Below are 14,221 nucleotides of genomic sequence, written 5' to 3' on the forward strand. Positions count from 1 at the left end.
ATCCCCTTATCGTAAATATTATATTTTATTTTTATCACTCATTCTCACTTAACTATTTTAATTACAATTTATTTATTAAATATAATATATTATTTTTTAGTTCAAGAATAATTTTATCTGATATTTACGTAACAAAAATTGACAACAACGTGGTTTTAATGTAACATGTTTTGAAAGCACTGTCTGTTAAATTATTATTACTTAATATATCACTTGAACACTTAGGTAATTAAATATATATATTTATATATACATATATTTATTAATGTATGAATAAAAATATAAGTAATATTTAATTAAACAACAAGATGAGAAATATCAACAGGATACGTAATAGGAGACAGTCTAATCTCTTCAGGACGTCCTCTATCCCGCGGTCTAAAGTCTCTGTCACCTGGCCAAGCTCTAGCGGGACTGCGAGGACTGGCTCGAGGTGAATAACTCGTGCTAGCAACAGCATTGTCGACAGCCAGACTCACTGTTGACGTTCCGGGCTTATTGAAAGTAGAAACTCTTTGCTGCGATGTCTGCGGTCCCATCATTTGGGCGCGAAGCATTTTACGTTTCTCAACGTTCCGTCTCCATTTCTCAGCCATGTGCCGCGCGATATCCAGCCTCTTCTGCTTCTTGTTCTGGTGCTTTTTGTAAGCGACTTCAATGATAATTAATCCGACACCGCCTACAATCCCTATCGCCACGAGAATAAATACACCAGCCATATTCTTCAACCCCAAAGTGTTGGGAGTATTGTCGTTTATTTCGCAATGCTGTAGACTGCCTTGCAGTATCCATTTTTTATCTAACGTTTCCATAAAACCACCTTTTATATTTTTAATTATAATTAGTACTTGTTTTAAATTTTAATTAATAGTATATTGTGTGACTAGGGATGAAACAAAACGATTTCATACTAGGGTGAAGTTGACTGACCCGCAATCTGAAATCGTCTTTCATCCTGAGTTACACACAAAATTTTTCATGATTACCCGCATTGGAACTTAAAGTTTGTGTCAGCAGCCAGAAGTTAATTTAAAAGCAATGTCATTATCAACAATTAGCGTAAGTGTAAATTGTCATTTTTTGACTGGATGTAAAGACACTAAAACTTTAAATTTCGATGCTGGTATGAAGAAAAAAAAAATTTTTAGTGAATTACATACTTTCATGATAATCTAAAATAGATAAAGTAACAGCGTCAGCCCAGGGCGATCCTTTTTGAAGACCGACTCCGTAACCAGATCGCCCAAATAATTCACCAGCAGTAACTAATTCACAGTCTTTAGCGGCCTCAAACTCCAATCGTGAACTATCCCAGATAAAGGCCATTAATTTACCAATTTTAACATCATGTATTGCTTCCTCTACAGTATCATAATTATTGGCTTCCATTGTTCGGTACATATTTGACAATTCAACTTGTCTCCTGAAGTACATGTCTACCGCCGAACCTTTAACTGTCGCACAAGTTAAATTTTCCATGGTATTTCTCAGCTAGAAATTAAAATTTTTAAGTAATTAGTTAATTAATCAAGAAGCGTAGTGACTGTAAGTAGTTAAATTTACTCGTGCATCATTAATGCCAGTTAGCTTGGTCTTGGGACGTTCCAAGACGAGGAAAGCCGCCAAGTTGGCAGTATAAGAAGCCACAATGATCATCGCGAATCCAGCCCATACCATACCAAGTACGCGGGCGGAAAAACTTCTAGGAGTGCCTTCGCCAATCCCGCTATTCAGCAGCACACCCCAGGCGAACCACACGGCGCTGGAGAGGTTCAAGGCGTCCTCTTCGGTGCCGTCAGCGTTAGCTAGCTTGAACCTCCCGAAAGGTGAAAACCGGTCGAGGAGGTACAGGACAAGCGCAACCACGTGCACCGATACCATCACCAGGATCCAAAGGGTGTTGCTGAAAGGTTGAAGGAAAGACACCAGTGTCGATGATCGCGACGGCTGTAATAATTCATATTATTTATTTTATTCCCTAGCATTAAGGGGAGAAAGGAGTCTGAGATACAAAAAAAAGAGGATATTTTTGTGCTTTTTTTTTGGGGGTACCTTCGTTATAAAAAATCTTAAAATTTGTGACATTACTAAGCATCATTCCAATAATATTCTGCTAAGTTTTTATAAAAAAATATTGAAAAATAAGCCAGTAGTAGTGGGGAGAGACAAATCACCTAAAAAAAAAGTCTTCATGCCGCAGGCAGGATAACTCATGACTGCCTCATTTGAAATCAAAAAACCAAAAAGATTTCTTTAGTACATAAGTTTATCTTAGATCTGAATGAAAGATTTTTTTTTTCAATAACTACTTATTTTTTAATTAAATAAAAAGAACAATTTTTGGCACAAATCAAAGTTTTTTGATTGCACCTTTAATAAAATTTCAAAAACGAATATTTTGTTTATTTCTTCGTTCAAATCCAAGACAAACTTATGTACCAAAGAAATCTTTTTGGTTTTTTTATTTCAGATGAGGCAGTCATGAGTTATTCTGCCTACGGTATGGAGACTTTTTTTTGAGGCGACTCGTCTCTCCCCACTACCACTGGCTTATTTTTCAATATTTTTTTATGAAAATTTAACAGAACATTCTTAGAATGATGCTTAATAATGTCATAAATTTTAAGAATTCCAATAACAAAGGAACTCTGAAAAAAAAAAATCACAAAAAATGTAATTGACTTTAATAATTTACTTTTTTTTCCAGGATAGTTATCCCCTGATACTTGAAAGGTTTGCTGAACTCAATGAACTCTGCGCGCTCCGGATTTATTGTTAGCGGCGCCACAATCATGTCAGCTCTCTCGTAAACTAGTTCTCCAATTAATCCAGTCCATTCTTTCTTCCCACCAACAGCTACGACGTCAGTAGATATAAGTGATGCATTTAATTACTAATTTAAATAATTAAAATTATTATTACCATTAAGATTTTTAATTACGTAGTGACCAAACTGTCCGTCAGGCGACAGAGCTAGATCATACGTAAAGTTAACAGTTCTTGCTAATTCTTTTAGTAAATCTATGCAGTAGCCTTTGCAGCAGTAACGCGTTGTAACTAAAATATTAAATAATTAAATTGCATGAAGTAATTAAAATTATATATCACAGTAATTAATGGTACTGACTATTCATTTTAGAATTATCATAATGGGGACAAAGGACCTCATCTGGAGCGCATTCATCTTCTTGAGTTTCTCGTACATAGACAAAAGGTTTCTCTTGAATCGTCAGCACTTTAAGATGCGTCGGAATCATTAAACCTTCGGGCTTTACTGTTTGACGTCCGGGCCACAATATTGACGTTTCATTTAATGACAATCTCATTTTACGCGGCTCCTGATATTAATTATTATTATTATTATTATTATTTTATAATTGTTTCAATGAAACAATACGGTGGTAATTCATAAAAACTTACAAGAGAGAAGTAGTATTGTCCGATAGGAACTTTAAGTCCTCCTACTTTAATGTTAATAATGTCGTATTCAGCGTAAATCCGGTCGCCATTGTCATCAAAAGCCACTCTACCAGTAGCCCCTTTCTCCAATACTTGCTTTCGAATAAATCCGAACAAATCTTTACCAGTTTCCCAAATAGATCCCGAGTTGTCGCAGTCTTTTGGAGCTTCAGTTATCTCTTTTGTTTCATTCATTTCTCGTAACGCCGAAACCAGAACATATCTACCAACAAATCCTTTTAGCAATAATATTACTAACTTTATTATTCATTTATTATTTTATATTATTTACATACAAACTATCCGTAATGTGAGCTTTTTCATCAGATGCGTTTACTAATTTAAGTCCAATAAGACCTTCAGGAGCATTTTTAGCTTCAAGACTCTGCTCGGTGACGATCCAAACGTAACCGGATCCCGTCATATTCATAATACCAAGATCGCGAAATATAATTTCTGCATCTCTGGTGCTGAAAAAAATTATAAATTAAAACAAAAATATGAGCAATAATTAATTAGTATATTACATACCTAGGGAGGAAAGCAGAGCATTTCAACCCGCTTATAAAACGCGGCACGTCTAAAGTATAAATTTCTGAAGACAAATCACCCGCGATAAAACACCCGACAACAAAATACCCGCGAATTGAAACATTTTAAGTACTTTAGAAATATTGCTGGTATTTTGAAGATATAAAGTGTTTAGTAGCATGTTGTTTAATAATAATAAAGTGTCATTGACTTTAATTGTAGATATAGATTTTTGATTCCGTTTCACACAATCAATGTAAATTTTTATTTTTAATTATTGGTGAATATTCAAGTTTTGATTCATTTTTTAATTATCACATATTATTAATTTGAAAAAATTATTTATTTTTGTTTTAAATTTTTTAAGAATTTTAATATTTATTAGTCTCTTTTATAGATATTTTGCGCGGGTATTTTAGCAGTGGGTATTGGTGTCGTCGGGTGGTTTGATTCACGGGTATTTTGTCTTGGGTGTTCTCTGATTAAAAGAAACGATTCAAAACAATTCAATTTTACTACTAAATAGATACACCAATCGTAAAAAATTCGAATTTTTAAGCGATTTTCAACATGTTGTAACCCGGAGAAAATGGTCGTATAGCAAACACAAAAAAAGCAAATCGTAGCTTCAAGTGTCTAGTTTTCAAATCTGGGCTTCAATTGTACACTTATCATTGAGTGAATCGTTTTGTTTAATCAGGGTTTTGTCATCGGGTGATTTTCAGCAGATCTACACCTGAAGGTTCAAATTTTTGCCAAACAGAGCAGAAATTTAAATTTTCGTTTCAGGTATGGTAAATAAATTTACACTGAAATTACCACGGGTCCGCGTGTTTGCCACCGCTTTCGGCTCGCGCAAGCAATTATACACGTGAGAAAATGTCTTACTTTGCTCTCTTGGTGTGTAATCTACTCTTATTATCCTTACCTAGCATACATGAGACAAACTCGTGCCTGAGCTTCTGCTATTTCGTTGAGATGAGCCTTAAAGGAATCGAGACCCGGTTCAAACTCAATCACAGTCTCCACCTGTTCCACAAAATAAAATTATTAATAAAAAATAACATATAATTAATTGGACGATGTATAAATAAATCCATCATTTATCAGCATCATGCATCACTAACATTCTACAATAACTGAGTACATATTTATTAATAATATATATTTTAAAATCGTGGTTTGTATGAGTGATTCTTTTTTTGCAGTACTTACGTATCCTCAGTGCAAATAAAATTATAAAGAGGTTGATAATTGTCGGAATCGTTACAGTAAGACCTGGAATGGCTGTTTGTTTGTACATCATGTGGATATAAATGTATAAAAAAAATTAAAATTAATAACTAGGACGTGCAAGAAAAAGTTATTCCCTGGAACTAAATTTTATAATAATATAAGAATAGTCGTTGAGTTTTTATTTGATAATAAAAACGTCTGGCTACTGATCGTCGGGGTAGTTGATGGTACCGCAGATCCTGGAGGACTTTATTTAACAGTAAAAACATCAAGTGGCATATCAGCAGTAGTTTAAAAAGTAGTATAAGTGGTAGAAGTAGATATACAATTAAGTATGCGACGGATAAATTGGAGTTCGAGCACTGGAGAAGAGGTATGGTACCTGGGATATATAATTTTATAATTCGCTATACAGAAGCGTGCACGAGCTAACGATAACAGATCAAGGAAATCACGAATTGGATTGGATTTATTTCGCATTTTGTAGTAGTGATGCGAGACACGTGCGAGGCAGGATTTGTACAACCCACATGTACTTTGATTTCAATGTCGTCCTCGAGGCTCTGCGACGTCGTCTGAAAACGACCCAGCAGTGCACGTCCGTCAGTGTCCGAGCTGTGGATGAATATCACCTTCATGTAGTTGAAGAATTTAAGCATTTCTACCCAGACCTCTGCTTGATGTGAGTATGGCGGCACTGTCCTCAAGAAGGACACGTGAATATTCTTAAATTAAGTAATTAATTATTTTATTTATTAATAAACTAGGACATAATATATTTTATTAGATTAATAAAATATCAATTATTCACCTTGTCAGAGAATGCTGAGTCTCGTGAAGAAATTCCTATAACTGGTATATGATAAAAACCAGCAGTATAAGACACTGCTGCTGGTGACAAGTCACCAACAAGTGGATGAGAAACAACAATCGCGTAAACTCGTTCAGAAATTAGCGATTTGCAGACACTTAGAGCTGTTCTTATTGGATTTGAATCCATAGTCATAACTGTATGATAAAATACAACCCCGCGATTAACATATTGAAGATCAAAATTTAAATTCTGCAAACGAATAATTTATTTATTTATTAAACTTTTAATAATTTACTGGATATATTTAATAATATTTACTTCTATAGTCTGCTTGAAGTGCACTTGACTCGAATTTAGTGAAAGAACTCCACCAATTTTATAGGAAGTAGGATTATTGGGGATTGCATCTATCGAAACTAAGCTAGCGTAGATTATCAACAAACACAACAATTTATTAAATAGATTCATCTTAAACTAGATTAGAATTTCTGTAAAAAAAGTTATTTGAAATTAGTATTTGTTTTATTATTATTATCTATGAGTTTGTCACTTTAAATGTTTAATTACCTGGACGAATTAATTATCTTAAGCTGTTTACAGTTTTATCAGATTTGAATTATGAATTACGCATTATTGTATTTGGGCGCGGTTTTCCTTCCTTCCGCTTGTACGCCCAAGTCCTTAACACGAGGATGTTAATATTTACAATTAGTTGATCAGTCCTCGAGGACTGCCGCAGTCCAAGTGACTATCGCGGATAAACTCTCGGTATGTTCATTGATCCAGTCGGATGCTGCGCATTCGCGAAACATAAATTGCGATACCGAGGGATAAATTTATTTTTTACCAAGTACTTGTAAAAAGTACTTGAAAAAAAAATAAATCTATTGTTTTTTGTAATCCGCCTTGTTTTAAATTAATCTCATACCCAATTGCGATAAATTTATTCACTGGGAAATTAATTTTATTTAATTTCTCAGGAATATTTTTTCAAATTTAAAAGAGAATCAAAAAACCAATTATTTAAATTATTTTGAATTATTATTACAAAATTTTAATCCTATCAGACATAAAATTTTAATTTCGTCCATCTTACAGCAATAAATAATTCAAATATTTAAATAAATGGCGCTAAAGTAAAAAAATTTAAAAGTCAGTTTTATTTGAAAATTTATCATCTCACTAATTAATAATTAATCTTAAAAAAATGGTGACTTAATTAATTTTACTTAGTGATAAATTAATAACAAATAGTTTGACAATATTATTTTTTATATTTCGAATTTTTAACGCGCGTAAAATTTTTCTAGCAGATGGCATTCGCGTCGCGTCACCTAACCGCGAAAACTATTAATATTTATAGTAAAAAAAAAGTATGTAAATAAAAAACATTAGAAAGGGGAAGGGATGATTGTCGATTTGTAAGTAGTGGGGGAGGGAATACAAAACATTAAAACATACATTCCGATAATTATCATAAAGAGAATGAGCAGCTGGCTTTCACGAGTAGCCAGAGCTCAAGTTAAAACCCAGTTTTAAATTATCTGACATTGAATAGTTATAATCATTTAATAAATTGACTTGTAATAACTGTCATTGTCAAGTTATGATATTTAATATATTATTAAGTTATTACCAAAGTACATATTGTATTAAATATCAAGACTATTTTTATCACTTATCAGTTCATTATCGTAGTATTTTTTGGAAACTAAAAACTGCTATTTCGGAGTGATAGTTTATTGATATTTAATAGTTAAGTGCAACTTTATTATTATTTTTTTTTAAAATAAACAATGGGAATCAACGATTTGATATACTGGTAAATTTTAATTCATTATTTTTATTAAATAATTAAAGTGTTTAGTGATTATTTTATTTTGATTGTTTTTTTAATTAATTTATTTATTACAGGTACCAAAAAAAAATAGGAACTTATGACAAACAACAATGGGAAAAAACAGTTGAACAAAGAATATTTAGCGGATTAAATAATGTTCCAATGAGGACGGCTAAATTAAAAACTGAGTTTATTGACGTTGATTTAGTACGAGGTAATTAAGTAATTTAAGGTAATTCTCAGACTATAGCCCTCGTTTTTTTAAAATATTCAATGACTTTGAACTGTCATAACTCATTAACATTAAAATCGAATTAATTAATGAAAAAAAAGCTAATGTATTGATTGAAAAAAGAACAATGCGATTATAATTTCGCCGAGATGTAGATTAGAAAAAAAATTACTTACAGTTGATATCAATTGGGAGTTAAAGGAAATTTGGAAAATAAATTTCAGTAAAATCTTCATGTCAATTTTATGATTCGAATTTTAAAATTTCTTTTAACTCCTAATTGATGACAACTGTAAGTAGTTTTTTTTGCTCATTTTTTAATTAAGGTTTTAATTTATTTTTAATTAATTAATTAAATTTTAATATAGTAATGACAGTTGAGTCATTGCATATTTTTAAAAAGTGGAAAAACTATTTAAGAATTGCTTTAATTGAAAAAAGGACAAAGTAGTGGCAATTTTGCAGAGAGATTGAAAAAAATTATTTACAGTTGCTGTCAATTAGGAGCTAAACGAAATTTTGAGAATAAATTTCAGTAAAATTTTCATGTCAGTTTTTAAGTTCGAATTTTAAAATTTTGTTTAACTCCTAATTAATAACAGCTATAAGTAGCACAGAAATAACTTTAAGATGTCATAAAGATTTCTTTTTAAAAAATAAGACAAATTGTTTTTTTTTTTTTTTTTTTTTTTTTTTTTTTTTTTTTTTTCTTTATAAATAAGACATACAGATGTTGGTCCTAGAAGTCATAGGAAGTTTGTGCTCTTTTCTCCATCCTAAATAAATAATTTGAATTTAAAATCGCTTAGATGACTTATTTGACTACTATTTGTAATTTACTTTTTATCATCACTTGTATCAAGTCTTTTAAGTAGATACTTTTTCAGTGACATAAATTTCTGATCCTTTTGTCATTTTGGTGCCTTATCGATACTTCAAAGAACTGCTACTTCATAGCTATCACAAAACCAAGTGTCTTACTTGGGTACGTTGTCTTTCTTTCAATTAATGCTTTAACTTTTTTTAAATTCATAAATAAAATTTGAATATGGCTATGACAGTTGAAAGTAGTTCAATATTTTTAATAACTAGGGACACTGTCGGAGAATGCCCCTAATGATCTAGTAATTAATTGAGATAGTGTAAAAAAAAAAAAATATTTAATGCTACAGGTTCATCATTTCCAAAAGCTAAACCCAAACATGGTTTGATAACCGTTACTTGGTTGGCTGCTAAAAGATTAATTTTACTGCCATTGTTCCAGAGTTGGTGGATTCAACAAACCAGTTCAAGAATATTTTTATTATTTATTTTACTCTATAGTTTACAAATTTTCAATATTTTTATTTTTATCACTGGCGCCAACTTCAATGAATCTGATGTAATTATTTATTGACATTCAATGCGTTTGCCCAATTGATTATACAATTAAATCTAATTAACAGATTGTTTCGTTGGCTGAAATTTTGATGCCAGTGGCGATGATGTTCGTTCTCTGTACAGTACACAGTCAGATCGTGTCAACAAATTCTGGTCCAACTGTTTCTACGAGTATAAACCGGTCACGTGTACGGAGATCTAGGCATGAAAGAACGCGACCTGGTAAATTGAGATCACGGAACAATCAGCGCAATAATCGAATGACAAGTGATTTAAATAAGACATCGCAAGAGACTGTTTGCTGTGATAGTGTTAAAAATTATTCCAGCGTCTCGCAGTCTGTGAGATTTGCTAAAAAAGTTTGTATTGATACTTCAACGATAGGAAGACGAGTAAGTTTTTTCGGTGTTTTTATTTTAATTTAGTAAATAATTTATAAATTTTACTACAGGTTGAAAGTAAAAATCCAAGTCCACCCAAAGAACTTAAAATTTCTGCATCTTCACCGATTCGGGATCCAGTTGTGAATAGATTAAGATTAGCTGTTAATGTTGGAGTGAATGTGGAAAATGTTGATGTCGTGCATCAGGATGATGACGGGTTTGAAAGTCTTAATGGTAACGTGTCTAGTGACAATGATCGGGCTAGTTTACGGCCTCAAGTTCCTAAAGATGAGGAAATAAAACCGGAAATAATTACTTCCTCTAGTAGCGATGAAAAATGTGTAAATAATTCGAGTGAAAGCTCACGTATTTTAAATACTGGTAATTAATACTATTTACTTATTATTAATTAATTAATTATTTAATAAAGTAAATACTTATTTTTATTTTTATTTCTTTCTGTAGATGTTCCGAAGACCAATGATATTAATTTACCGGAACCATGTGATTCGGTATGTACTCAATTAGTTTACTAATTGAAATATATTTATTAAATTAACCTTTTAATTAATAGAGTAAAGATATTAACTCATCAAAGCCGTTGGAGAGTGTGAGGCAATTTGAGAGTGAGGAGGAAGGTGAGTGCGAAGAAACTGGGACAAATCAATTGACTGAAGCAACAACATCTGCCACTGAATGGATGGGAGTTACAACTAATAGTGATGAATGTAGTTACAGGTATTATTTCATATAATTATTATTTTTATTAAATTATTTAGTGTCGCTATACAATAGTTCGGGTCATAAGCGGCTATAGAAATTTTATTTACACAGAGTAGGGTAGAGGTACCCGTTTTGGACACGGAAAAAATTTAAAAACAATTTGTAAAATATGCGATGATGTAATTAATTTTTCAAATGTATGCGATGATACTTTTATTACACTATTGCAATGGAAATTTAATTTTATACTTTGTAATTTATTAAAATAGAGAATTAAATGTCCAAAAATGGACCAGTGGCTATAAATGGTACTTCTATTCTATATTAATTTTACAGGATATGAGTTTTAATTTAAATTTACTATTATTTATCCAGTTTATGCATACGTACACATATAAAATGTGTACTTATGAAAATATTTTTAAAATATTTTTAGATCTTATGAATTGAGCGTTTTAAGGATTACGAATTTTGAAAATAATATTTTTCTAGGTATATAGAAACTATAACAAGAATTAATGACTGATATGTTGGGAGTTACGAACTTGTTTATATTTAAGAAAAAACATTATTAACATTCGTAGTTCTTAAAATGCTCAATTGATAAGATCTAGAAAAGTTTTTTAAAAATATCTTCATAAATACACATTCTATAAAAAAATGAATATGACCTTTTTTGTCAAGAATTTAATTTCCTACAAAATTGTTCCTATGATTTTTTTTCTTTAATCTGCATATTTCATGAGATATTAAAAAAAAAAAAACACGATTGTATCGAAAAATGGACTTTGATCGTCCTGAGGCACGTGTTCTTTTTACTTAGAAAGGAAAAACCAAATTTCCATGTATTTTTTCACTAAAAAGGTTTTTATCAAACATAGTTTATTTTTTTTTTTTTTTTGAGAAAGAGAATATTTTTTCGAATGCCTTGAGTGTTGAGTAAATCTTTAAATTCCTCTGTTAAATCGATTTCTTGTCTGTCTCGGTATTTTTTACAATCAGATAGGACGTGAATTATAGTCAGAGGGATATTACATGAAGTGCATATTAGGTAATTTATCATTTCAAACAAATATACGTGTGTGAGATTTGTATGCCCGGTTTTCAATCTAATAGTGGTTTGCTCTCATGGGAGTGTGAGCTGAGGCTTTGCTGGTATAATCTGTCGACTGTGTACTTGATTTAGGAAATTTCCAGTAATCAATCCAATATTCCTGTATTAATTTCTTGATTAGTTGTTTTGCGTTATCCTAGGTTATTAATACATCAGAATTTATTGGATATTTTTCAGTGGCCTTTTTAGTTTCTTTATCAACTGTTTCATTGTCCCGTATAATTATTTTATTTATATATTTAAAAAATAATTTAATTTCTTACTATTTAGTTCGGATCTAGATGAGTCTCAGCCACACAGCGACAGTAATTTCAGTTACGGTGAATTTATCGAGCATCCTTTTTCATGGGAATTAGAATTACCGCCTTCTATTTCATTGAGCTCAAGTTGTATGACGTCTGATCGTGGTAAAAAAAATTTATTGTCTAAGAAATTAATCCTTTAATTATGGTAATTAATTTTTTTTTATATTAAGTTACTTGCACACTTTGGACAAGACGAGAAATAAAAAAAGCAGAGTTATCAGTACTTGATATAAGCTCAGCAATAATAGCACGGGCTGAATCAATGCCCGAGAGCTTGGATTATTTTTACAGTGGGTTAGTATTCTCAATAATATTGGCTGTGATACCGGCAGTAAGAAGACTCAGTGATCATTATGGATCCGATACTGGAAATTCCACAAATTCAATAGTCGATGATTTAACTCTTATTGATTTAGATATTTATATTGATTTTTTAAAAGAAGCAATTGACGTTTCATTCGGCAGTACTCTGTGGTAATGAATTTAATTAAACAATTAATCAATTAATTAATTAATTAATCAGCTAATAAATTAATTTTTGTTTTCAATTCAGGGAGAGAACAATTGTCCTGATTTTATCATTCGAAAGATTAATACTCTCATGCATTCTATTTTTTCTTCTTGCTGTCGCTGAAAAGACTTTCAAACAGAGATTATTATACGCAAAATTATTTTCACATTTAACATCATCTAGACGTGCAAGAAAATCCGACTTACCGCACTTTAGATTAAATAAAGTTAGAAATATTAAAACTTGGTTAAGTGTCAGGTCTTATTTAAAGGTAAATACTTACTAATTAATAACAATAATTATAGTAATTTAAATAATTAATTAAATAATTTTTGCAGAGACGAGGACCACAAAGATCCGTTGATGTGATTGTCTCGGCTGTGTTTATTGTTACTTTACTTTTATTATCATTCGTCAGTTTAGAATTAATTAAAGTAGGTCTTTATAATTAACTTAATTATTTTATTACCAAGTTATTTATTTTATTTATTGAATATCTTTATATAGGATTTAGAAAGTTTACATTCAAGATATAATATTGAAGCGCTTCTTTGGAGTTTTACACTCGGAATATATATTTTGCGATTTATGACTCTCGGTACTAAAATAAATAAAAAGTATCGGAATCTCTCTATTTTAATTACTGAACAAATTAATCTTTACTTACAAATAGAGCGAAAACCTCACAAAAAAGATGAATTGACAGTAGCTAACAGTGTTCTTAAATTAGCCGCTGATTTGATAAAAGTAAATTACATAAATTTAATATTAATAATAATAATTATTATAATATTAATAATCAAATTAATTATCGTATTTAATTTACAGGAACTGGAGAGTCCATTTAAAATATCCGGTCTCTCAGCTAATCCCTACTTGTACACAATAACAAAAGTCGTACTACTATCAGCATTATCAGGAGTACTATCAGAATTATTGGGATTTAAATTAAAGCTTCATAAAATATCAATAAAGTGATTATTTATTAGTAAATTAAATTAAAACGCAAATTAATTACACTAGAGATTTAAAAACACTCGACTAAAAGTCCTACTTTGAATTAAAAAACATTATTTAGTGAACGAATATATATATATATATTTATAGATATATATGTACGTATGTATAGATGTATATCTATATTTTTGGCAATAATTATAGAAGATAAAATATATTTATAGTAATGTCACTAGGACATTTAAATTAATTGTGCAATTGATATTATATATAAATAATTATAAAGTTAAGCAGTTCACTTTGGAATGTGATAAACGCTTTAAGAGCTAAAACAAAACTTGATAAAGATCTCCATGTCATTATTATTAAGATTAAAATGAAAGAAAATTATATTTTTTTTCGCGTACCTGGATCGCGTATTGTTTTAAATCAATATGTAAATAGACATTTAATAATATTAATAAATAAATAGTTATAAAAACATTTTATTATTGTTGGTGTTAATGTACTACATAATAATAATGATCAATATCTAATAATAATCTATATTAATAAGAGAATGAAGAAAATTTTGTTCCAGCCGTATCTATATGGTAGAATTGACTAATGTTATTAAATTTGGTATCGTTTAAAAGATCTTGACTTAAATTTGTGTCTTTTCATGGTTTAAACTCTTTTTTTATTGCCGCGTATCTAGATAAGTAAATTGCGGGAAAAAGACCGATCGTATTTATTT

At 30.5% G+C, this 14,221-nt stretch overlaps 2 protein-coding genes across 4 annotated transcripts; one reads left to right on the forward strand and one right to left on the reverse strand.

Moving 5' to 3' along the window:
- Positions 1 to 296: 296 nt before the first annotated feature.
- LOC103580278 (glutamate [NMDA] receptor subunit 1) lies at positions 297 to 6,770 on the reverse strand. Its single transcript, XM_008561970.1, has 13 exons — positions 6,608 to 6,770; positions 6,359 to 6,528; positions 6,038 to 6,289; positions 5,757 to 5,951; positions 4,919 to 5,019; positions 3,756 to 3,929; positions 3,421 to 3,682; positions 3,128 to 3,338; positions 2,923 to 3,057; positions 2,696 to 2,856; positions 1,564 to 1,947; positions 1,161 to 1,491; positions 297 to 820 (listed from the first exon to the last, which is right to left on the reverse strand). The coding sequence occupies exons 2-13, from the start codon at positions 6,506 to 6,508 to the stop codon at positions 297 to 299; spliced, it is 2,880 nt and encodes a 959-aa protein (XP_008560192.1). The 5' UTR covers positions 6,509 to 6,528; positions 6,608 to 6,770.
- Positions 6,771 to 7,459: 689 nt separating this feature from the next.
- Positions 7,460 to 13,925, forward strand: LOC103580280 (protein phtf). Of its 3 annotated transcripts, none has more exons than XM_008561972.3 (13): positions 7,460 to 7,862; positions 7,955 to 8,094; positions 9,285 to 9,493; positions 9,558 to 9,884; positions 9,944 to 10,256; positions 10,341 to 10,387; positions 10,450 to 10,613; positions 11,983 to 12,119; positions 12,188 to 12,491; positions 12,571 to 12,799; positions 12,867 to 12,962; positions 13,036 to 13,275; positions 13,357 to 13,925. In XM_008561972.3, exons 1-13 carry the CDS (start codon positions 7,837 to 7,839, stop codon positions 13,504 to 13,506), a joined length of 2,382 nt encoding a protein of 793 aa, XP_008560194.1. In that variant the 5' UTR covers positions 7,460 to 7,836; the 3' UTR covers positions 13,507 to 13,925. The 3 variants fall into 3 exon arrangements, with proteins under 3 accessions (XP_008560194.1, XP_008560195.1, XP_008560196.1); XM_008561973.3 differs by having other exon boundaries at positions 9,558 to 9,851; XM_008561974.3 differs by lacking the exon at positions 7,460 to 7,862 and having other exon boundaries at positions 8,026 to 8,094; positions 9,377 to 9,493.
- Positions 13,926 to 14,221: the final 296 nt, after the last annotated feature.

This window comes from Microplitis demolitor, chromosome 10, assembly GCF_026212275.2.
Source record: "Microplitis demolitor isolate Queensland-Clemson2020A chromosome 10, iyMicDemo2.1a, whole genome shotgun sequence".
Taxonomy (NCBI): domain Eukaryota; kingdom Metazoa; phylum Arthropoda; class Insecta; order Hymenoptera; family Braconidae; genus Microplitis; species Microplitis demolitor.